The 25,897-nt window shown below is 30.9% G+C and overlaps 1 protein-coding gene across 1 annotated transcript; it reads right to left on the bottom strand.

Annotated features, from left to right (window-relative positions):
* Positions 1-7,384: 7,384 nt before the first annotated feature.
* Positions 7,385-22,445, bottom strand: LOC131171996 (cation-chloride cotransporter 1-like). Its single transcript, XM_058132940.1, has 13 exons — positions 22,066-22,445; positions 21,271-21,420; positions 20,428-20,506; positions 18,860-18,951; positions 15,767-15,881; positions 14,070-14,170; positions 13,827-13,888; positions 13,484-13,711; positions 13,230-13,344; positions 12,309-12,503; positions 11,053-11,453; positions 9,965-10,126; positions 7,385-8,773 (listed from the first exon to the last, which is right to left on the bottom strand). Exons 1-13 carry the CDS (start codon positions 22,224-22,226, stop codon positions 7,683-7,685), a joined length of 2,952 nt encoding a protein of 983 aa, XP_057988923.1. The 5' UTR covers positions 22,227-22,445; the 3' UTR covers positions 7,385-7,682.
* Between the last annotated feature and the right edge of the window lie 3,452 nt (positions 22,446-25,897).

Here is a 25,897-nt window from a genome sequence, read left to right as displayed (position 1 = left end):
TTTAAAATTTGTATTTGGTATATGTTGTGCACCAATGAGACATTTTCTCGTGATAGCTTTATTCTTGTCGCAGTAGAGAGACAGGCTGACAAGCTAGGTCGCTAGTATCGCCAGCGAGAGATTTTTGGGTATAGTGAGTATACCACATGTGGCATTTTGTAATGTAATGTATATTCACTGTATGTATATTTTGTTCTTGGTTTTGAGCAGTTGTAAATTTAAGTTGTACAGTAAAGTTGTAAAATAATTATGAGTTATTTGGCTTGTAAAAATTGTGTTATATCTTTGTATCTTAGCCTTTGAAAATCACTGTGGATTTGACTTGAGAAATGTGTTGTGTTGATAAAAATGTTGGAGTTGAGATTTGGAAAATAATTGAAGTGCTTTTTACAGGTTTTCTGAAGAACTGTTTTGTCCAAAATACAAATGGCACCTTGCCAAAATTTTTACAGATATTCCAAATAAATCAAATGAGTTAGTTGTTTCACTTCAGTTCACCAAAGTCTTTCACACCTGTAAATAGTGCTCACCACTGTAAAAGAAGTAAGAAAAGTTTTTAAAATCCCTTGTAGTGTATTTAATGGATTATCAGTAGACGGAGTTGGTAATTCATTAGGTATACTACGGGATCATGTTATGCCTTACAGAGGGGTAGGGTGTGACAATGAATATAAAAATTTTTTACCTAAATTTGATTTATTATGGATCTAAAATATAAATACGTGAAACTTATATATTTAATAAATAAATCCTACTATATATCTTTAATCTTAAATCCATAATAAATTGAGTCTAAAAAAAATTCATATAAATAGATTAGCCATCACAGTCGCAGAGTATACCAGCTGTGATTTTTCATTTTTCTTAGGATATTAAGAATTTGTTGTCCCAAACCAGTCTAAAAGGGGAGTGAATTGGACTTGAACAATTTTTCAGCCCTTACTTATAGCCTAATGAAAAAATGTGGCTTTGTTCAACTAGGTGCTTCTTAGTATATAATGACAGTGATATGTATTTCAATAAAATGTCCCTAAGTTGCAAGTCAAGCTTTAATCAATATTTATAGCTACCAAAATATGCATCACATGACTTTCAACTAATTTCTCATCATACTCATAAATCCTCAAATATACCAACTCAATATATTCAATCAACATTCAAGGTCATGTGTAAAAATTAAATTGCACAAAAGTAAAGAGGTTAAGGTTAGAGAGATCAAACACAATAATTTTTATAGTGGTTCGGCTTAACTAACCTACATCCACTCTCTCAAAGAACCCTATTTGAGTATTCTCTCTACTATTTGCTCTTTTAAAGTCAAGAGACCAAAAGCCCTTTACACTTTTTCAACACCAAGCTTTTACCAAGGCAGCTTGAACCTTTGACAAGTGCTATCACAAGCACTTACTCTCTCTCAAGCTTCAATAGGTGCTTGTACAACCTCTCTTAAATGCAACTTAATGTTTTAACACTCACTCTTATTCAATACAAATCAAACTATAAAGAAGAGATGAGTTGATTTGCCAATGGTAGCTCAAATACTTTAAAGCTCTTGAATAAAAGCAATAAATGAAAAATCAAAGTTGGAGTTCAAATGTAAGCTTTCATCAAAAATGAAATGAAGTAAAGAAGGTGTATTTATAGTCCCAAATCATTTTAGACCGTTTGAAACCTTTTTGAAACGTTATACACACTGCTCAAGACAAAATGACCGTTATTTTGTCTTGTTGTGCGAAGTTGAGCAGCTCTGATCATTTAGCAAACTAACGAAATTTTGGCAACAACAGTAAACTAATGTTTTAGCAAACACATTAGCAAACTAATATTTTAGCAAAGCAGTTAGCAAACTAAGTCAACAGCTGCATATCTCAATTTGTAATATTAAAGAAAATAATTTAGACCTTAAGAAGAAAAATAAGTTCCAGTTGCAGTATCCAAGGTCATGATGAGGAAAAGAAATCAGAAAATAAAGTTTCATTTTTGAGCTCCATTCGACTAAATTCTCATCTATTCTTTTCACATAAGACCTAAGACTCAATCTCTAACTCTATGACTTTCATATCTTTACTTTGAGTCTTGGCTTTCATAATCTTGTTCTTTTCTCATTTTGGATTTGTCTTGAGATGCCTTTGAGTATTCTTCCTCCTTAGCAACTTCAAAAATTCTTTATGAATAAGAAAAGGAATCTACACATCACTTTAAAGTTAGGTTAGATGGATTCTGTTTGAATTTTATTATCATCAAAATCAATGCTCATTTTGAGCTACACGGGGTCAACAGAATTTTATTTTGAATTTCTTTTTTTGTGTTGAATTTTATTTTATCTTTAATATATTAGATTGTAAATGAGGAAAGCATGATTATATGTTTCCAAGATTTTTTTTTTTTAATTGGTGCAGAGCTTTAAGAGAAGAGAAGAGAATTTAGTTAAGATTGGAAAAATTATAATTTAGTATTTTTATTTTAATAATATTAATTACTTGATTCTCTTATTTAGTTTTTATATAATTGTTTCATTTACTCTTTAGTATCTTCAAATATTTTAAATATTAATGAGAGTAATTTAAAAAATATAATTATGTAATTTTTTTTTTAAGCTTTCAATAATTTTATTTTTTATAAAGATAATTTCTCTCCTTTAGGCTTCATTTACTTAAAAAAATAATTTATATATGAAAGATATTTTAATATAAATTATTTTTTATCATTTGATAACAATGTTAAATTAATAATATATGTGTATATCATGCATATGTAAAATGTTTTCTCATTTTTAATAAGATTGTTAAGTCTATAAAATGATTTTCTATTTTTAAAAGAGAAATTTATTTTCTTAAAAAATAGTTTAATTTTACTTTTAATTTGAAAACTATTTTTCGTTAACTCATTTCCTTAAATAATATTTTGCTAGAAAATATTTTTTACGGAATAAATAGAATTATGTGTTGAGTCATTAACTAATAGAAAAATTAATTTAAATTAGACAGAAAGACAAAATAATAAATAGAAAAAATATAAAAATTAATTAATATATTTTTAAAATAAAAAATAAAATAATTAATTTTATTAAAATAAAAAACTAAATAATAATTTTTTCTAAATTTTTTTTATACATTAAGCTTTTATTAGTTTTTAAATTTGAGATAATGTTATGACTTTAATATTACTGAGCTAATTTTTTTTTTCTTGTGATTCTCTATAGGTGGTGCTTTTGATGTGATAAATTCATTGAGTTGTTAATGAAAACAGAAATATTATTAAAGAAACTAAGAAACAACATTCTCTTTATTAATAATAATAAATGAAAATTTTATAAAATTTTTAAATATTTTTTATGATTATATATATTTTATAATGAAAGTGGAATTTATAAAAAGTTTTTAAAAAAATAAATCAATTGAACGAATATATAATAATATGTATTTTATGGGGTTGGGATAGTGAAGTTGAATGGTGGATGAAATATAAAATTTTAGAGATTGGCATATGCTAATCTGTCATATTTATTGACAATCATACAGTTCCAATTTAGCAATAGGAGTGTAAGAACCAATTAATCATATCTACCAAGAGAGGAATTTTGATTTAGTTTATACTTGATATATTATATGATTTTTTGATATTGCGTTTAGAGACTTCAAACTATTTTTTTAAATAAAAATATTATTTTAAATGTTATTTAAAAAATAATTTTAAAAAATTTATTTTATTATTTTAATATTTTTATGATTAAAATTTATTTAATTTAATTTTAATTATTTTTTAATACTCTTTAATTAATATATTTAAAAAAATAATTTTCTCAACCGCAATTCTAATAGTAATATAAACAACCGCAATTCTAATAGTAATATAAACATGCCCTATATAAATTAGTTACCACCTCAAAGTTTAGGTGAAAATCTTTATGTGACTATTATATTTTTATTTTTCAAATTATTTGTACAAAAAATAATCGACTAGTTAATAGTATGAAAATGTGGGTAATTTATATTTAATTTGTTATGTATGATAGGTAATTTTAGTATATAGTTTTTAATATCATTCAAATTTGTCTTTTAAATATTAATGTTTAATTTAAATTAATATTCTTTTGTAAGCGAAATAAATTCAATAATAATAATAATAAAGTAAAATAATGTTTGGCAAGAGAATTTCATTATAGTAAATTAATTTTATTATTATATGAAAAATTTGTATATTGATTTTTTTTTAATTTTAATTGTGAAAGTTTTTATTAAATTTTACTCAAATAATTTTATGTGATTTGAATATAATGAATATATGAACAATTTTTCTTATAAATAGTTTATTAGTAATTTAATAAATATATTAAATAAATTCAATATGACATATTATCTAGAAAAATCTTTTGCTTTGTATATTGGTAAGAAAAAGATTTCAATAAGTTTATATATATATTTGATAATTAAATTAAATTTATTTATTAAACTTTATGAACCAATTATTCTAATTTGTTTTTAATTATAAGTATTTTTATTGAGAGATTTTAATTTAAAATTTTAAAAACAATGTTTTAATTATTTCATGGGCTCCAAATAACCTAGATTTTTAAATGAACAATTTTTCTTATAAATAGTTTATTAGTAATTTAATAAATATATTAAATAAATTCAATATGATATATTATCTAGAAAAATCCTTTGCTTTGTATATTGGTAAGAAAAAGATTTCAATGAGTTTATATATATATATATATATATATATATATATATTTGATAATTAAATTAAATTTATTTATTAAACTTTATGAACCAATTATTCTAATTTTTTTTAATTATAAGTATTTTTATTGAGAGATTTTAATTTAAAATTTTAAAAACAATATTTTAATTATTTTATGGGCTCCAAATAACCTAGATTTTCTGTTGGCTAATTGGTCTCTATTAATTAATGGATAATAAATAGTTAATATCCTGATTGAATAAAATTTTATTTTAAAATCTAATTAAATTTCTCGATATAATTTAAGGATGAAAATGATATAATAATAAAAAAATTAAAAAAAAAATGGTTAGTGTTGCAGTGTCGATACCTTTCAATTCTTATTAATATGAATGGGATACGTAGCTTCTCTCTCTGCACCATTTTTGTCTTCGACAAGAAGTCCCGTTTGTAGCTGTCTTTTAAGGGCTCTCCCGAAGGGAGGCCCCTTTCCCCCTTGACTTGGAGAAGTGGGTTTTGCCCTCGTTTTTTTGGATTGAATTGTTTTTAGTTTTTTCCTTTTGTTTCATGTTTCTCTTTTGCAAATCCGGACTAATTGTGAGCATTTCTAGTGATTATTGTGAGGAGCATGAAGCTCTTCCTAGTTGCTTGATTTTGTCTAGTGTTCCTTCTTTGTTTGAAGGGTTTGCTATGGAATTCGACTGAATTAGTGTGAGCTTCCCTGGTTTTGCATGGCATGGATTAGTTTCTGGTGGTGGTTTGCTCGCGGGTGCGATCTAGAAGGTCGGCCAAAAGGCACGAATGGTACACCGAAGAGACCATGCGTGGTTTTCATGGCTTCTCCTTCACTATAGTTTCTAGCTACCTTGAATTTGTGCCTCGTTTGTTTCGTGCCTAAAACCAGTAGTCTAGTTCGATTCCTTGGTGTTTCTTGCTTGGGCCTTTTATCAGGCGTTGATGTCATGCATGGCCTCCGGTTTCCTCTTGAGTTTGTTGTTCATCTCCCCCCTGATGAAAGATAGCCGTCTATGCGCGACGATGCTTCTGGGTGTATTACAGGGTTTTGGATTCAGGCGGTTGACCCACTTCGACTAAGGTTGTTGATCGGCCTTGGGTCTTAGATGCTGGTTGAATCTAGTTTAGCTAGATTATTTGTATTTAGGCTAGGTAGCCTTTTCTTGTAATGGACCATAAGGCCCACTTCTTTAATGAATTCAAACAATCTCTTGACAAAATAAATAAATAAAAGAGGTTACCTTTTGGTCTTTCCATCCCACTGAAATTCCACATTATATTATGATAATAAAATGCCTCTTGGAAGTATTCCTAACAATAAGTAAGATAAAGCATTTTTCATTGTCCATTATAATTGTAACTTAATTTCTTATAATTTAAAAAAATTATGACGACACTTTTAATTTCATTAATATTAAAAAATATTAAGAGCTATAGTTATAAATTATGAAAATTAAAATTATCTTTTTATTGTTCACTATAATTATAAAATTATGTACTTAATTATTATAATAAAAAAATTTATGATAATAATGTTATAATTTAATTAATATTAAAAAAAATTAAGAGTTATAAAATATATAAATCAATATCAAAAATCAAAATTAAATTAGCCATCTCCTAATGTAAATAGAAAACACAATATTCAAGTAAGATTCTCTTAAACCTACAGTATTATAATTTAGTGATCATAACATTAAAAAAAGATGAAAAATAAATTACATAAATATCACTAAACTAATCTTCATATTTTATGAATTTATTTTTATATACACATTTTATTTTTTATATTCACTTTCCATTTATTATTTATTCTTCATATTTATTATATTTGTAAGATTTCTTTTATCAACATTTCTTAAAACATTTTAAATAAATTAAATATTAATAAAAAATGCTATATATAGTAATATTTTTATTTAATAAATTAGATATAAATACCAAAAACGCTGTATAATCACATTTTTATTCAATTAAACAATATATCAATAATTATTATACCAGCGCAAAGCACGGGCAAAAGTCTAGTAAACCACATGTATTTCGAACTCAGTAATCATATCGATATATTCCCCAATAACCTTCTTGAAGAAAAAATAATTCCCCAACAACTTTGCAATTATTTTATTGTTATTAAATTTTATTTCATATGAATAAATATTATAATATACTATTTAAATTAGTTATCATTTTGTATTTATATAAAAAAAGGATTTATAAAATAAAAGGTTTATCAGGACATACATGGAAAAAACTAAAAAACAATGGTTAATGTTCTCAACTTCTTTCTAACACATGCTCTTTGTGCGTACAATTTTTACATTTTTTATTGTACATTATTTATTAATTTATATTCACAAATTATATAAACAAAATATTATTTTTAAAATACATATGGCAGTGGCAATTTTTTTTTATGTATTTTCAATAAAGTAATTATAAAATTTTATAGTTACAAATATTAAAATATAAGTAATGTGGACCAAGCTCTCCAATCAGTAGCGTTGAGCTAATTTTTATACTTTATCTGCAAGATTAAAAGTTCAAATCCTGAAATTATCGTCGTTGAGAGGATTTTACTGAATACCAAGATACCACATGGTTAATAGAACAAGGAAAAAAAAAAAAAAAAAAACTGTAAGCAATGTGGTATATCTTTAATTGGAAAACCCCAACTTCAGAATTAGACAATGCCAAGAAACTTTTCTGGCATATACGCTTTAATAATGACTCCCAATCTAGCATCATAGCCTCAAAATTGGCCTGAATTGTATATGGTAACTCAAAATGCACACCCAAAAAGGGCTGTAGAATTCAAAAATTTTCTATGTCAACTATTAAGTTGAACAGCAAACTGCCGCTTTAGCATGAATGAGGGTAAAAAGAATGAATGTAAAATTTAAACTACAAAAATTGAACAGGTTGAGAAATATGAACAAGGAATGCGGCATTTACCATTAAGGAAGCAAAACCACTAACGACTATGTGAATAGTGTTACAACATCTCTACGGTATCCTCTTACCATCAATAGCCTTGGCACATTTTCTACTAATAGATCCATGTATTCCATGTAAAAGTAGGCTGGGTGGTTGATTGGAGGTGGTGGCAGACTCACAAGCACAACTGCAGCCATTCTCGAGTACCTCAATATCGTCGAATTCAGCTTCAGGGTTGTGAACAGGAACTTCTCAACCTGTTGCTCATTCACAACCACAGGTTTCCCATCGGCCAGCAGTACATTCCCTTCCCCTTCAGCTCTGGACTTCATCTCCGTTAAGTAACTAGCAATTCGCTGTTGAGCAGCAGTGAATGCTTCAAGTGATTCATCTTGTTGAGATCCACCCTCTGCTTGCGCATCCCATGATTTCATTGATATAACAATCACTTCAGCCTGCATCCGAAGATCATACAGAAATTTCTTCACATCAGCTTTCAGTTCCTCTGCATCCGAATCCTCCTCTGCAATGCAGAACACTTGAATTTTACAACTCTCAAAACTCTCCTTGGTAAGGAGGAGCTGGGAAAGAAGAAGCATCAGACCACCATCTCTTACAATCCAATATAAATCAATGGTACCATACTGCCTCTGATACTCGTTGGGCCACTCATCAAGACCCTTGACAATAACAACTGCTTTGTTTGCAACAATGCAGTCACTAATTATCCCAACAAAGGTGGCTGGGATTTCAGTTAGATTTTCACGACGCCATATTTCAGGATATCTCATCACCACAATATTGGGCTTGAGGTTGCCAAGACCCATAGTCTGGACAATTCCACGAAAGCCTTCAGACATATTGGGGGCTACAACTATCTCTGCTACACCTTCACAATTCTTGTAATTAATGTAGGTATCAAGTTGCTTGCAGGCTGCTTTGGCATCTTCAGCATGTTCATGGTAATCTCCATCTAATATAGACACAAAGATAGACATCCCACGGCCCTTTTTTTTCATGCAATTTGCAAAGTCAGCAAGTTTGGGATGGCAAGGTACATTTTCTGGTAACTTTCCCCATGGCCGGCAGAATATGAGTGGGATGGGATACCAATTCTTTGGGTGGACTTGGTTAGCTGGAAATGCAATGGTACATTAATCACAATGAAAAGATTTTTATATATACACAAACAGGCAAAGAAAAGGCAACAAAATCAAATTATATGAAAAAGCTTCTTGGTGAATTACAAACCTCTTAAACAAGAAAGTTGTTGTCCACTGTGGACAAAAAATAAAAATCCAGATGACAACATAATGTGCAGTGTCCAGCAAATTGAAGTTACCATTTATGATTCCTACGCCATAAAATCATGCACTGATGTGACTTTTGAGAACAAGTATGCAAGAAATTTTTAGAAACCCCTAGAAAGATTGCAGAACTTACTCATATAGAAAAGATAGTGCAAAAAGCAATACAGCAGTTTCAACTTTCAACACTTCACAAGAAGGGAAAATGCAGATCTAAGACAGAAATGTAGGGTTTTAGTGCTATTTAGGATTTTTTGAAATTTTTCATTAGGGATTTCTTATTAAAAATTAAAAAGTTGGGTTCCCATTAAGTATTGGGTTAAGATATTCCTAGATTGGGATTCCTAATCCTAGGAGAAGCAATATTTATTGCAGCCTTTATAAATACTTGTGTAACTACCTATTTTTTAGGCTTATGCTTTCATAATTGAATTTTGAGAATTTTGATTTGGTTTGAAGGGCCAGTCTGCCTAGTTTTCTCCTCTTCCCCTCCTCTGCTGCTCATCCTCTTTTGGCCTGCCGCTACAGTAGCACATGTACTGTTCATAGGACCCTTTCAGACCTAAATTCAACTCAAACCACCAAGTATTGCTGCATTCTTACAAGCCCTAAATTGCCAAAATAAAAAATTTGCCAAAAAAAATGAATTTCATAATTAAATAAACAAAAATTCCCTAAAATTAGTTTTCCTCATCCTGTATTACTTGATAAATGTTATATGTTTGAAGCCAACATTATATGTTTCAACTTTCAAACATAAAAAGAATTAACAACATTAGACAGTTGCATGCTTAGAGAAGATTATTGATTAATTAAAAGATAAAAATAGAAAGAAAGAAACAGAGTGGCAACACTAGCTCGATATATTGACAGTGTATTGTCAAATTCTCTGATCCATCAACTACGCATATTGACAGCACCTATACAAATAAGAAACAACAGAATACGAGATAGAGAGAGAGAGAGAGAGAGAGAGGGAGAGATTACTAGCTTTAACACATTTAGGACAAGAAGCATACCTCCTAGTGATCGAAGACTACGAAGAGCTAACTGAAAATACGCACTCTTGAAGCCATCACCCCAGTCCCCAGCCTTTCCTTTAATGCTCACATAATAATATATTAGACTTGCGAGGGCTAGGGAAACAACAGTGAATGACCACGAAATCAAGAACATAATAACTGCATGGAGAAAAAGTAGGAGTAAGATTGATTTTCAAAGAAACACATCCACACTCATGCGCATACAAACAAGCATTTGACACATCCACAGAAGCAGAGAAGCATGTACTTGAACACAAACTCGGGCATGTTCATATAGCAAAGACCTACTAAGTGCTAGTTTAATGATGATTGCCACTTAAGATTACGATTCATTGTCATATATTTTGTCATGAATTAATATATGTAGACAGACGTGCAAAATTTCACAAAATAATTGCCTGTACCCACAATGATTCCAAACGACATTAGCAAGACCTGCAAGCCCATATTGAGTTGAAATATGAGCGGTAGGAAACAGGTTTATGGGCAGGTTGGAGTTGGAAATGTTTATAAAAAATTGCTTTGGTTTTTGGGTACAGTAGCACGGCCTGTCTAATACACATCTGAAGAAATGTTTAACAGGTTTTGGGCTGCAAGTGGAAACTAGTGGCACATAATCTGAAGCAATCCATTGGTAGCAACCACAGGAATGAATGATGAACCCTACTTATCTATTCATCTAATGCTATCTGATGACTAAACCCAAAAGGAAGTAAAAGATGACATTTATCTCATTCTCCACACTGTAAATGAAGTAGAAATCAGGTTTTCAAAAGCCCCTCAGAAATATTAATTGCAAATTTTTCTCGTTTTCCTATTATCCATAGAATAGACATCAAACTCCAAAAGCTTCAAGTACTGATACTAATACTGGCAGAGAGGATATCCCTCTCTTCACTGTATATCCAACTATCATAGCCCAATGTCAATTTTGGGCAACAAAGAAACAGTAAAAGGAGAACTAAAAATATGCAAGTACTGATACCAAATTTTTAATGCTTGTATTAGTTCTTCTCAATGTTAAGAAGGCATAGTAAGACAAAAAAAAGTCAAAGGAGACATACCAATACAAAGTGATGCTCCAAGAAGAGAGAGACTCCAATGGTGAAAGTTCCACCGTGGACGCCAACTGGGAGCATCTAGAAGATCCAGAAGGAAGCAAGACAGGTTCACACCAGCATAACACAGAAGGAAAAACATAGTTATAGTTGGTGTAATAAGATCCAGGTTCCCAATGATGACACAGCCAATACAAATAAATGCTGTAAAGAGGGTAGCAATGTGAGGCTCATAACCATCTGCAACTTTGAAGTAGTTGAGAACAGGCAGAATATCATCGTTTGCTATTGCTGCAAGAAGGCGTGGAGCACCTGTCAGGCTCTGAAGAGCCGCCCCTAAAGTTGAAAGAATAATACCAATATATACAATTGCAGGGAATGGCCAAGCTATGGTGGCTGTAAGTAGCCTACAATAAAGGTACATTTCAGTAACAATAAAGAGAACTAATATGCAAATAATAATTCCAGCTTAGTAAACTCAACCAGCAGACATGCTCTAGGGAATTTTACCCAAGAGATCAACCGTATTTCAATGTTTAAATTCTATAAAACAACATCCAGGAAAACAAAATTAGGAGGAAAGATGCAACAGACCGAGGAAATTATGAAAACAGGCAGAAGTGTATAAAAGGAAATAAAGGCCAACAAATTAAGTCATTCTGCCTTTGGAACATGAGCTGATGCACAACTCCTAACTTCATACCAGTGACAATAGCCAGCTGTAACTCGTATATCCCCATTTATATCCCACCTACCCTTTCACATCCTATTGATAACCTTTGGCATGATAACTAAGGTTCATGAATAAGTTCTAAATTAGCACATGCAGAAGCAAACAGCAAGACATTGAATGTGGAGACAATCCACAACCCATTGGAAAAACTAATTATGCCATTGAAGAACACTGAGTCATTCTTAATAAATAAATAAATAAACAAAAAAGCTAGGTGACAAGAATGTGATGTTTGTCAGTAAAATGACAATATATGTCAGAAGACATGTTTTGCCAGTAATTTGTACAAATAAAAACTTCGGTGACCAAAAAAAGGGCTTTGCAAGGTATATGCCCCATGACTTTTTGATTGACTGAATGCAACTAGGTATTGGAGAACAATCCATAACTTACAACATACAGAAATAAGGATATACACAAAATGGATCTCAAACAAATTGACAGAGATTGAATTTCAAAGTTTAAGAAAAACAAAGATGTGATGTGTTCACACAATAAAGGTACCAATTTAGAAGAAAAATACAAATACCTGTCTGTTAAAAGTTTGTTTCTCGTTGCAATTGCTCCAAAGAATAACACAGAAATCAGGTATAATGCAGTAGTTGTAAGAGTTGCAGCCAATGTTCCGACAGGAATTGAACGCTGTGTGTCCTTGAGTGAGGCCGATCTATTAGAACCGGCCATAATTCCCATTACAGCAGGGAAAAACAAACCAACCAATGCACTGAAAAAGCCAAAAAAAATAAGGAAGTTAGAAAAAGTACGAAAAGGATTTCATCCCAGTCCTTTTCTCAGAAAATGTTAATGCATTGGCATGCTTCATTGAAATGCCTAGTTGACACATCAGAATTTGATGACCTACAATTCAAATATTAATCCATGAAGGACAATATCAAATGCCTCAAAATGATGCATGAATTACTTAGACAACCTAATTACAAAAATACAACCAACTTAATGGCTGCGCAAATTCCTCTCCCTTGCGTCCACCCCGCCTTTTTTTTGTGCACTCACCAAGGAGATGTCAGGGGAGAAAATGAGGAATTGATCAAAAGAATGCATTATTGTCAAGCTCAAACTTATTTGAAGAATCTCCATGCCAATTATTTAATGAAACTAAGATAAAACTAAATCAGATAATTAAAAAAGATCCCTAGTCCAGTCATTTCACAACAGTTAAAGATAACACAATTGGTTCCTGATTCTTTTTTCAATGATAAAAGGAAAAAGCCATCCAATAAAAAATCACTATTTACACACTGACTCATCAAAGAAAAATCTTCCAGTAACTCTATTTTGACCATACGCCAGTGCAGAAAAACTGTGAGCCCTAGGCCAACAGAAATTATCCCATGAAAATAGCACCACATCCCATCAAAAACAGGCAGACAGGCCAATTTGATGATATCAAATTAAAAAATTAAAAAAACTACAATTATATAACATTTACTTGAAATTCCAGTAAGTCTTTCCTTCAGGATCAGGTATCCCAGCATCATTGGTAAATTGATAATCTGAACTCCAGTTATCTTTGAAGCTTTCCAAACTCAAGCCCGTGATTCCAGCTGGATCAATCATGGGATGAGGAAGAATTTATTTTATAATTAAAAAAAAAGAACTAATTTAAGCAAAAAATAAAAATTTATACAAACACATGTGCCCATTAAAAAAATAAAAGCATATCCATAAAAATAAAAGACTCACTTGTTGGATCATTCATCCTTGTTGAAAAAATCCCAACAAAAATGCAGAACAGGGAGAATAAAACAGGTATAAGGAAAGCAGGCGCAACCCGATTAATCATTTTCACACCACCAAACACAATGAAGCAGAGGATGAGAGTCACAACAATCCCATAAATTTGCAAATCATGTGAACTTGGACTTTCTATAGGTTCTGAAGTTACTGTGCCATTAACTTTTGTAACAGTCTCTGCATTGAAAATATGGGGAAAAAAATAAATTAGTACAATATTCACTTACAGTATCTCAAAATGGTATGGTTTAAGTACTGAAACCAATTATTCCAGAAAATTCTTAATCATTACCTCTAAATATCCCAGCAGCAGGCACAGCTTTTAAAAAGGTTTCTACAGCTCCCAACACATAACTAAAACCACAAAAATAGCAAATGAAAGCATAGATATTAACACAAGTGCTCAACAATTCTCAGATAAGGCTATAAAGATAACAACATGCATTGATAAGCCTCAAATCTTCATCCTTATGGTCACGGATTCAGCCATAGATATCACTGTAGCATCACTAAAAAGTTCACTATATCTACTCACAGAGCTCCAGCAACTGCATTCCCGAGGAAGAAACAGAGTCCAATGCTAACTCCAACCTCTGGGCCAAGAGCACGACCAATGAGATAATATGGTCCCCCACCCTAGAATTAAACATAGCAATCAAATTGCTTAGAAATATAGTTCCCACATCGATCTAGTGGTCCTAATCAATGAAAAAATGGCTTATAACAAACTGAACACGAGCACAGTTGAATTGTAAATATCAATATATAAGCATCCAATGAAAAGTAATATGGAGTAACATAGTAACACATACAACACACTACAATAAGCATTAGACACGCAAATGAGTCCCATCATAGAACACCAAGAAAAAACTTCCATAAAATAATAATGGAATAATTCAAGAAAATGCTAAAAAAAATCTACTACACCATAGATACATAAGTACTAACAATGGTGACCACCACAACCATCACTTTAATCCCATATGGTTGATCAGTGTATTTAAGCAAGTAAAGCCAATGACAGAAGAAAAATATAACCAATAACAGGAATCAATAAGTTTTCACATCAAGTTGTTCAATTCTGGCAAAAGATTTTAAATAGTAGTCACAGTCGCTAAACCTGTCACCGTGTGACAGTTTCAGTGTGTTGCAATCAAAGCACAACAGTCAAAGTTAACTTGATTACAGCCATATTAGAATTACAGTGGATATATATGTGATTACAAAATATTCGTAACAGATTGGGAATATAAAATCTCCTCCCATTTTGCATTACAAATTGGCCAATAAAAGCTTGTTTTGAAGAGAATAACAAGTTTATTGCATGCAAGTTATACCTTGTAAGATTGAGAAAAGGATGGTCAAGGCCATTAACGAGCTTTGTTTCCATTGAAGTGGGACCTGAACTGAAAATTAGGAGCTAGTCCAGGATTTAAAATATCAGCTGATATGTCTGTTATCGACAGATAAGTATCCATTTTTTTAGCCTACTACCAATGCAGGATTCACTGTTTTAGGACAATGAATCCGGGTCTAATATGAAAAGGCTGAAACAGCAAAGGCAAAGGAAAATAATAAAAGAAAGGAGAAGGGAGCTTTCTTTCTTCTTTTTTTTCCTTTTTAAACCCTAGTATCTAAATGATGCTTTCTTATTAAAAAGCCCCACCAACATTTTGTGGGCTTTAACTTCTCAAAGTTCATTTCTTTCAAATTTGCATTTAGACCATCACACCTTAATTAATTTTTATATCAACCTTTCGTGAAGAGGAGCTTCTACACATCTATACAAATCAACATTTTTGTATTAATCAATCTATTAAATCATTGTATTCATACTTCTTAAAAATAGTTATTTCAAATATTTAGAGTACTTCTGAAGTACAGAAAATGTTATCCTATTGGTTAATGACCCCATTACCTGAATAGAGATGCACACCTAGTAAAAATTTCCCTTGCTTTGAACACAGCAATAAGGTAACATTCACAAACAATAATTTGCATTCAAAGAGCCAAGAAGCTTGTGTTAGGAAAGGTTGTGAAAATAGTTATTTTAGATACCAGGTTCCAAAATATGAACCTAGCTTGTCCAAAACATAATTAAGCTTTAAAGTTAAATAATCTAAATGTCAAAACTCAAAACATTATTTTTATTAACTAGCTCCTATAAAAAAAAATACGTACACACACACACACACACACACACATATGATTAGTTAAGTTAAAGAGTACCTTCATTGCACCATTAGTTGCAATAGCACTCAATGAAATTGATGTCAGGAAAGTACACAAACCACAAAAAGCTACCAGCAGTAGTGAATCACCTATGCCAGCCATGCCTACAATCCTGCAAATTTCACAAACCAGAAAATATCAGACATGAATCTAGAAAGTAATTACAAAACATCAAGTCAAACCTAAATACTTAGAATAAACAACAAAGTACTTGCAAATTCTAAAATCTAAATATTACAATAGCAACAGTGGATGGGGAGTCGAGAGAGAGTATGGTGGATGGGGAGTCAAGAGAGAGAATTCCTCAAGTGAAACCACTCCAGTCCAAATAAAGGCTTTGGTTTACTTTTACAATTAACCAATATGTGGGTTAATAACATTCAGCGTATAAAATGCTACCAGCAGACAGTTAAGTGGTAAGTAGAGCTGAGCAGAATTCGGTTCAAACCAAAAAACCGAACCGAACCAAGTCAATTTGGTTCAATCGATTCGGTTTTAAAATTTAATCGGTTCAGTTCGGTTTTACATTATAAAAATTTTGGTTATTTCAGTTCGGTTCAGTTTTGAAGAGAAAAAAAACAGTTAAACTGAACCAAATAGTAATTTATATATTCAAATCGAACCAAATCGAACCGAATCCATTTTTGAATTGATTTATTTTTATGGGAAATTTATGAATTATATTTAATTTTATATATATTAATTGTTTAATTTTATTGATTAATGGTTATTAGGTTCAAACCAAAGTCAAAATTAGACCAAATAGCTTGAAATCAAGTCTAAATTAAAAAATCAATCAAAAATCAAAACCGATCGGTTTAAACCGAACTGAACCGAAATAGAGCGATTCGGTTCGATTCAGTTTTTCACCCATTACGGTTCAGTTCGGTTCGGTTCAAACCGAATGCTCACCCCTAGTGGTAAGAATCTTTCAATATTTTTGATATCAGGCCAATCAACCATTAGATTCATCAGTCCAATCCGTTCAATTGGTTTGACTGGACTAATAATTAGTTAAAAGAATTTTTAAAAAAAAAATTACTCACAATATAAGTAAAAAAAAAAAAAAAAAAAGAAAAACAACCATTTATAATCTTAAATCAAACCAGATTGAGTCAATCACTCATTTGGCTCTCGATTGGACTAGTCAGATGGGCTTCAAAAGTCAAAACACTATTTATATTAACTAGCTCCATGCAGATTCTACATGATAACACTTTTTTCAAATCAATCTCATATTAAATAAAAATAATACTTTAACGAAAGGAAAAAAACAATATTAAAAAAAATTATAAAAAGAAATCCAATGAAATATTTCAACAGTCTTTTCTAATGACCAAGTAAAATTTCAGAGAGGAAGAGAAGACTAATAAGCAATAAACTTCTCAAAGACAAAAAAGGGGAAAAAAAAGTCCTTTTCTTTTCTTCTTTTAAATATTTTTTTAATTTCTTCAGAATTTTTTATAAAAAAAATTATATTTACAGATTAGGAGGCCAATTTTGTTTCTCGGGGGGGGGGGAGAAGAAAAAAAGAAAAAACTATAATTTAGCATTTACACAAGTATAGTAAATAAAATTTTTGCTATTTAATGGTTTAGGACTAACGGTTCAAGTTTTATAAAGTATCAAAACTTGATTGGAAAAATTTTTTAAAAAAAATTGGGAAAAGTTAAAAAAAAATTGGGAAAAGTTAAAAATAAAAAAATCAGAACTTAATTGAAAAACGCTACAAAGTATTTGGAGTTATAAAGTAGCTAAACCCAAATATGTCTAAACAAAAGGCAAAGGTAGCCAACACACAGAAAATCATTAACTCCTCTTTCTCTCTCCACCACCAATGTTATATTCAAAACTCTCCAAGCGCCCTCTCTTCACAATTCTTCAAGATCATACTTGTGGAAACCTTCCATGGTAAACACTCCTAAATACAAGGAAATTGTAGTTCAAGAACTCATCCAAACGTTAACCAACCTGTTTGCAACTATAATTTTGAAAAGCTAAAACATCATGCATGGTTGGAAATTGGAAAACAAATAATATTCATCAGGTCCCTGCCAGGAAAGGCAATCCAAACTCTCCTCATCAAGCTAGTTAGCTGGAAAAGTTTCAAAAATCTTAGCAAAAGAGCCACAACTCAGGTACTTTTAATACTCTTTGCAGCTGGGGACAAAATTTTCTGTTCCCCAGTTAGCTGTTGCAATCACTATAATCCTGTATGAAACACAACCATCGTTTGCATATGTGCAAGTTTCCTCAATGGATGTTCCTGTTTTCTACTTGAACCTTGACAAAAAGGAGCCATGTCAATATAAGCCAAAAACTACTCGATCCTAAATATAACACCATGCAATTTATGAATGTTCATTTTATGGGGTATATTGGTTGTTAGTATTTTACCAATCACTCAATCAAACAGAACTAGGTTAATGAGGGGACAATCTAACCCTCTTTTTCAATTTACAATTAGACTCCAACTTCAAAGAAAACTTATCCAATCATAAAGTGTATTGAAAAATCAATTCCAAAGTTTCAAACACAATAAGAAGGCTAAGTTTCTTTGAATTTTTTTTTTCTTTTTTCATGTTCTATTTTGCCGTAGAATGGCATGTTTGGTTGAAACATAATGGTGGAACCTTCAAGAATTTAGGGCCTAAGATTTTCCATTTGGTCTCATTTCATTTTTCCATCAATGGTCTTTCCTTTTTCAATTTTATGAAATTAGTTACATGTAGGGTGATTATGTAGCCACCTCTCTATTAGCTAAGGAATTTTATACTGATGTCTTTAATTGTAGGAGGATTTGATGACCTTTTTATATTTTTGTCTATTTCTCCATTAATATAATTTTTTTCATATATATAAATATATGTATCACCAAAATTTCCCCTAGCTCATGCTCATGTTATACTTCTTTGAAGATGTGTGTTCATAGAAGTCACTAGTCCATAATATAGAAGGACAAAGGAAATTTATAAAAGAAAAAAATTTAAATAAAAATCTAAAAAAATATTCACACAAAACATTGAAACAAAAATGTAGATTTCATGAAAAGGAAAAGCCAAAACTAACATTAATCCATAGAAGACTTACCAAGTAAATCGGATATAATAGATAATTCCCAATATGTTCTGCAAGCATGGGACAAAAACGCCCATCATTGTACCCAGTTTAACATCATTAACCTGCATGATAAATGCACAAACAAATTTGGAAATATATCAGAAAGGCTAAACAGTTCAATTCCTATAAAAAGCACATGTTCAAAAGCCGAAAGATCAAAAATAGAGATGTGTATGTGTTCCATACAGCTAAATTCATTTTTCAGGCACAACTTAACCTTGTTTTGACAAACCAAAACTAGAGCAACATAGGACAAATCCACTCCTATGAATCATAGAGAGTTTCCAATATATTAGTTTTTTTAAATACAGACAACAAACAGAAACATGAATGTGCATGTCTATAGACATACATGCATCTATGATATATTTGAACTAAACTTCTCAAATTGGTTGGTAAATGTAACTAGCCATTAAATATTTCAAAATAATTCTTTAAAAAAAATTGTACAAACTTTAAAAGATAATCTACAAATTCTGATATTTATCTTTTGGATTAACAAATAAACAGCAGCAAAACCAATAAAGTCAACATAATCAAACAAAATCAACTAATCGTTTCACTTTCTTTTACCCAGAAAGATATATTATTTTTCTTCCCAGCTTGAAAATCTACAACATATCAATAACAGATTATGCAGAACTTCTCAAATTCCTCTTTTAGGCTTTCATTCTTATTATCGCGTTTAAACTTTCTGTTATTTTCAGATAGAAAACAAGGAGAAAGTGGCAGTTTGGAGTAAAATGGTACAAACTGTGAAGAATGCAAAATTTCCAAAATCAAAAGGAACCATGCCAAAAAAAAAGGGTGGGAATTATTAAGATACCCACCATCCCAGCACTCTTATAATATTTTACATACATCAAAGGCGAACAGATCAGCCTCTCATGCATAGTAAGCTTCATACCAAGTTATCAACACTATGAATGAATGAAAATATCGCAAGTTTACAGAAGTGTAAAGTCTTGTCAAAGAAGCATAGTTTCCCTAGGGGCCTTCAGATCCACATTTCATCCTCTTCACAGTAAGAAGAGGATCTGCCAATTATTAGACAGTTGTTCCCAATTTCAACCTTACTAATTTGCTAGTTAGAGTCATATATTAATGCCGTAATGATATGCAAAAATCCACAAAATTCTCAATGGCAATATATAGCTGTAAGCACAATCAAATGTCCAAATTTGCAAACTAAGGCAACATGAAAAATGTTCTGGTGCATGGTAATGGTGGAACACATCACCAAAAAAGAAATATAACACTGATCACTGCAGTTTTGGAAAATTCAACAAATTATCCCACAAATAAACTTCAACAACTGAGCAAAAGGCTAGTAACTAAGTGTTGCATTATAATTATGAAACATGCATGCATAAATCAGCACATGCCTTCATAGATCATCATATTGCTAGTTATGCAGCATACATTTCATTTTTGTTGCAATTTCCAACCAAGCAATTGATTCTAGGAAAACAGTGATGCTATAATGAAAGGAATGGAAACTAAGAAAGTTGCACATTACACTCAAGACATTGGCATACCCTTGGACGTTCATAAGCAATTGAGCCGTCTTCACCATCCCTGGGACTAGACGGTGCTGCCACTTGCTCTGCTGTCATACTGTACAACAAGTCAAAAGCAGATAGCAATCACCAAAGTTATTAACTGCTTTTGGCTGAAACACATAAATTTATTCAGACAATCACAAACAAGCAAAAATTACATACATAGGCAAATATATAGAACACCGTATGCCAAACCAGTATATTCCATGAAATGCAACATGCAATACAGTAGGAACAAAGGAATACAAAGTTCTAAGAACATATTCATGGCAAATAGGAACATAATGGTTAAGTAGATTTCGATAATAATCGCCTCAAGGCAATGCCTATTCTCACATTAAAGCCTTTATTATTGCTCATCTCCCTTCCTAGAACTGGGATGTGTAACTATTATATATTACATGTACCATCACATGATACACCTTATAATAGTGTTTCACAACAAAACAAACTCTGCCAACATTCCAGACTATTGTTCATGCATGAGTGTTGGAAATGCCAAATAAGTGTCAATGTGTATCAGGCACAAATTTCTTGCTACATCACCCTGTTCTAACAGAGAAATTTATAGAGGATAAGCCTTGGTGCAATAATAAGGTTGCTCCATTGTAACCTAGAGGACAAATGTTCAAATCACAAACCTCCTTATAAGACTGAGTGTTCTGACACACCCCAGAGCCCACAATGAGGATAGCTTATGCACTAGGAATTTCAATTTGACAAGTTTTTTTACAAGTTCAAGTAGCATTTAAAAAAAAAAAAGACATGCTATTAATTAACAAAGGGAAGAGAACATATGAATAAGAATTGAGCACATACCTCTTGAGACCAAGAATATTGACAAGAGAATCAAAACCAAATAATTCCAATTTGTGTTCCCTTTCTGAGCCATTGACTCCTCCATTAGCAGGAATACCCCCTTGATTTGCATTAGAATGCATGTTTTCTGGGGCAACTACTTTTACATTCCTGATATAGTAGATTAGTGAATACAAGCATTCATTATCATTATAAACAATGTTAATGACAAACAAGTATCATTATTCATTCTTTTATTTCTAAAATGAAAAATATAAATAAAATAAAAATAATAAAAGATCACTTTCTTTTGAGCGGGTTAAATTACCTCTTTTAGTACTCAAACCAGTACTAAATTGAGCCTAAAGAAGAAAAAATTGTTTGAAAAAAAAAAGATAGAAGGAAAGAAAGAAAGAACCAGTTCCATTTCTTTCCCATGTCGTGGCCACAACGGATTACACAACAAGCTTAAATGAATCTTCACACTCCAAACATCCAATTTAATGACACATTACGCATATAGAGAAAGAAATAGAGCTAAAATAAAAGCTTTACTGAAGCTTTAAAAACAGAATCCTCCAATGAAAAAAGCCAAATTCAACTAATCAACCTGCTTGAATTATCTCTAATAGAAAAAGAAACACCAAATAAGATGCAGATTTGTCCATAAAAAAAACCACATCCACAACACTGGAAACAGAAAGAAAACCAGATGCATAAATATACATAAACAAAGACAAAGAGAGAGATAGTTACTAGAAGTTCAATTATCAGAAACAACAATAAATACAAATTACACAGATAGAAAAAGGTTACTTGGGTTTAGATTGTTGAGAAACGGGGGATGAGGAAGATTCAGGATCAAAGGACGACATCTCGACCACGGCGCTATCGTGAGCGACGACAGGACGGTACTCGCGGCCACCGCGGGATTGGAATTCGTCTTCCATAGCGCCTTCTACGTCTTCATTGTCCATTGTTGAAGATATATATTTCCTTCCTCAGCAAAGAAATATAGATCCAATTCGAAATGAAACGAAAGGAAAATGATTTCTTAATAGATAATAAATGAAATGCCGTAACAGAGTAATCTCAGAAACTCAGATTGAGAATGAATATTAAATTGTTTGAGACTAGAGAAAGAGAAAAGGACGTGATTTTGAAAAAGAGGGAAGGAGTAAAAAAACTGGCTTCCCGATTGGTTCCTGTCTTACATACAACAATACAAACAAAAGAGGGAAGATGGGAGGGACAATGATGGGTTTGGATCTAAAAACGCGGCGTTTTGAACTTTCTTTTTCAGACTTCAGCAGAAAAGCGCGCTGCGGGCGCTTGCTCCCTCTCCCTTTGTCAAAAACTCAAAAGCGTGGGAAATTGAGAATACTGTAGACTAGGAAAGAGAGATGTGAGCAGGAAAAGTAGTTAAAATTGAAATTGCTAAGGATTGCTAGGAAATGTATACTCAAAGCTTGATTGAAAATTGAAAAGCAATGTTGAACTAAATTGGAAGTGGAATTTAGAAATGACAGCAAGTAGAGTATCTGTGAAAATTATAATATTTAAATTTTAATTTAATTAATATTATCAAAATTTAAATATATTCTAAACCTATTTAAAATTTATCCTTAAATATTTAAATTCGTCCCAAACTCGATTATTATTGTCTGAAAAAAAAATTCGAACCGTTTAATTTTATATATTTTAATTAATAATTTATATTTTAAAATTTTAATAAATTCATAAAATATTTAAATTATATTTTATATAAAATAAAATATATAAAAATTTATAAATATTATTATAAAAATATATATTTTATATTTAATTAAGTATTTATATAAATAGATTTGAGTAACGGATACTCAACATATATAAACCAAAACCTGCTAAGTGTATTATTTTTTAAATATAAACTCGTCTCGAATCCGATTATATAACACCCAAACCCGTCCTATTAAGGTTCGGTCGAATCAGATACTCGCAAAAACTTAAACCGTTCTCATCCCTAATAGAATTACATGCAGTGAGATTGTAAAAAGGGAGCGAAAAATGAAAATTGAATCCGGAAAACATTGTTAAATTGAGTTGTAAATTGAAAAGATTGGGGAAATTGTGAACTAATAGCTTGAAATTGATATTTGAGATTGAAAGGCAGTGCACCAACATAAATTATAATTGAAATATGTGCAATAGAGCGTATCTGAAATTGAAAATTGAATGTTAAAGTGCAAGAGAATGCAAATTAGAATTATAATATGTGCAGTAGTGTTGAATTGAAACTGAAAATTGAATGTTGAATGCTAATGTGCAGGAAATTGTAAATTGAAATTTGAAAATGAAAGAATGTAATAGTTGAAAATTGAAATATTTACAAGAGCATGAAATTGAAATTTAAATTGACGGCTAAATATTAAAGTATAGAAAATTGTAAATTGAACTTTGAAATTAAAATAACATAATATTGGAATTGAAAGTTGAAGAGGATGTAAAACTAGAAATTGAAAGTTGAATCTTAAAGTGCATGGATGAACTAAAGCATAAGTAGCTACATGATGAAAAATAAAAGACTGTGAGAGTCTATTGTCTTTTCTTTTTTTTTTCAAGGTACAAGGAAAGGGGAGGGGGAGCCTCGAAGCTAGCCTGGCCAGGTTTCGAGAAGTGCCTTATGCCACCAAATTACGCGGGGCTAGACGACTATGAGAGTCTATTGAAGCATGTCCACTTTGAAAGAAAAAATTATTAGATGCATCGGTACACATGCATTATCTCTCACAATCACGTGGGATTCATTTTTTCTATTATAAAGAGAGTCTACTTTTTTGTGAGAGATGAAACATTATTTTTAGTGCTCCCGATGTATTTAATAATTAGCCTTTTAAAAAATGTTTGCTCCTCTATTTATAGACTATATTCGCTTTGTGGTCAAAGATTGCATTGTGGAAAACTTGATGAACAAGTATTTATTGCACCCACTACATCTTAAAGTTCAATTCTGCATCCTTGAACGCAGCTACTGCACCTTAGGATACAGCTCCAATTTGCCTTGAAAATTATGTGATAATTATCTTCTGCTTGCTTTCCAAGGTGCAACAAACTTGCTTCTCTTGCTTCTTTAAGTAGTGCAACCACTTTCTTAATAAAACTTTGATCTTATGAAACAAACTCTAAGCTCCTTCAATTGTGTTAACTGCTCCCTCATCTTGTAATTAATTCTTGAATTTAGGAACAAATTCACTTGCTCCCCACCCCAATAAAATTACTGCACCTTGACTCTTGTTGACTCTTTGACTTGAACCATGGGCGGGGCCTCTTATGTGTAGACAAGTTAATTTTAATCCTGAACCCATAATTAATTTTGGTAAAAAAAATTAAAATTGAATTATGGTACAAATAGTCATATTTTATTGCTTAATTCTATGTGTTTTGATTGCACTTTTTGGGTTGATTTTAGTTAGTTATTGCATATTTTATTTAGTTGATTAATTTGTTTTTACTATTTTATTTTTTAGTTAATTATGGTCTTTTTTTGTTTATTTTAAAATATTTATTTCGATTTCTTGATTTAGTTACTACTGGAGATAAGGAAAGAGCAAGAGGATTTACATAGGAGTCTGTCATACTAAGCGCGGAGTCATATATAGGCAAGCCTGTGTGCAGACATAAGCATGCCTATGTGCAACAACGATTTTTGAAACAGTTTGATTTCTCTCCTGAACTGAAGATAAGAAGCAAAATGAAAGCTAAAAAGAAAAAAAAGAAAAAAAAAAGTAGGATTCCATGGGATTAAAATAGAAAAAAATCAAGATCTATGGGAGAATATAGTAGAGGAGATTAAGCATATAATAGGAACTTTTAATTTAGATGAATATTCTACCTGAATAAAAATAATTTTCAAAGTTTATTATATTATTGCTACCCGAATAGAAAACTTTAATTTCCCGATAAATGTTCTATCTGAATAAAAATAATTTACTATATTATATGTATTGTCCTAATTGTCATAAGTGAAAGTAAAATTTGATCCTAACGCTCTTGATTATAAGAAGTTTACTCAATTAATTTACTTGCTTGGTTTTATTTTTATTTTTAAGTTTTATTTTAATTAAATTCAATTATTTGATTTCTTAAATAACATTAGGGTAGTGTCAATTTGATTGTAAATAATGATTTTGGTTTTCGTAATACGATTTCCTAACCACTTTATTACTTGAACACATTAGCTCGCAAGTATTTATTTTGTTAATTACATATTTTCCAATCTTGATATAATTCATCATTTGAATTAATTAATAAAAAAATATTATTTAGATCAACTATTATAAAGGAGAAACAAGAGATGCTTGAAAGAAGCATGCCTATCAGGATAAAGCCAATACCATTACACTTTTTCATTTTTCATATATATGTAATTTATTTTATATAATTAATTTTAATTAAAATTCAAATTTACCGAAATACTTTTCCATATCCTTGAATTAAAATTAATTAATATATAAGAATGATGAGCAGGCTAAACTTTTCTCTTCTTTCAATAATAAATCAATTTTTATTATTTTTTTTTCTTTATATAGAAATCCCTGAAGATGATGCAGAAGAGCTTTCTTTTGCTCTCCTCAATACTCAAAAAGGCTCTAGGCCAGCTTCAGGC

The sequence above is a fragment of the Hevea brasiliensis genome, chromosome 13, assembly GCF_030052815.1.
Source record: "Hevea brasiliensis isolate MT/VB/25A 57/8 chromosome 13, ASM3005281v1, whole genome shotgun sequence".
In the NCBI taxonomy this organism is placed as follows: domain Eukaryota; kingdom Viridiplantae; phylum Streptophyta; class Magnoliopsida; order Malpighiales; family Euphorbiaceae; genus Hevea; species Hevea brasiliensis.
The sequence above is the reverse complement of the archived record's forward strand: the minus strand, read 5'-3'. Positions and strand labels throughout refer to the sequence as shown.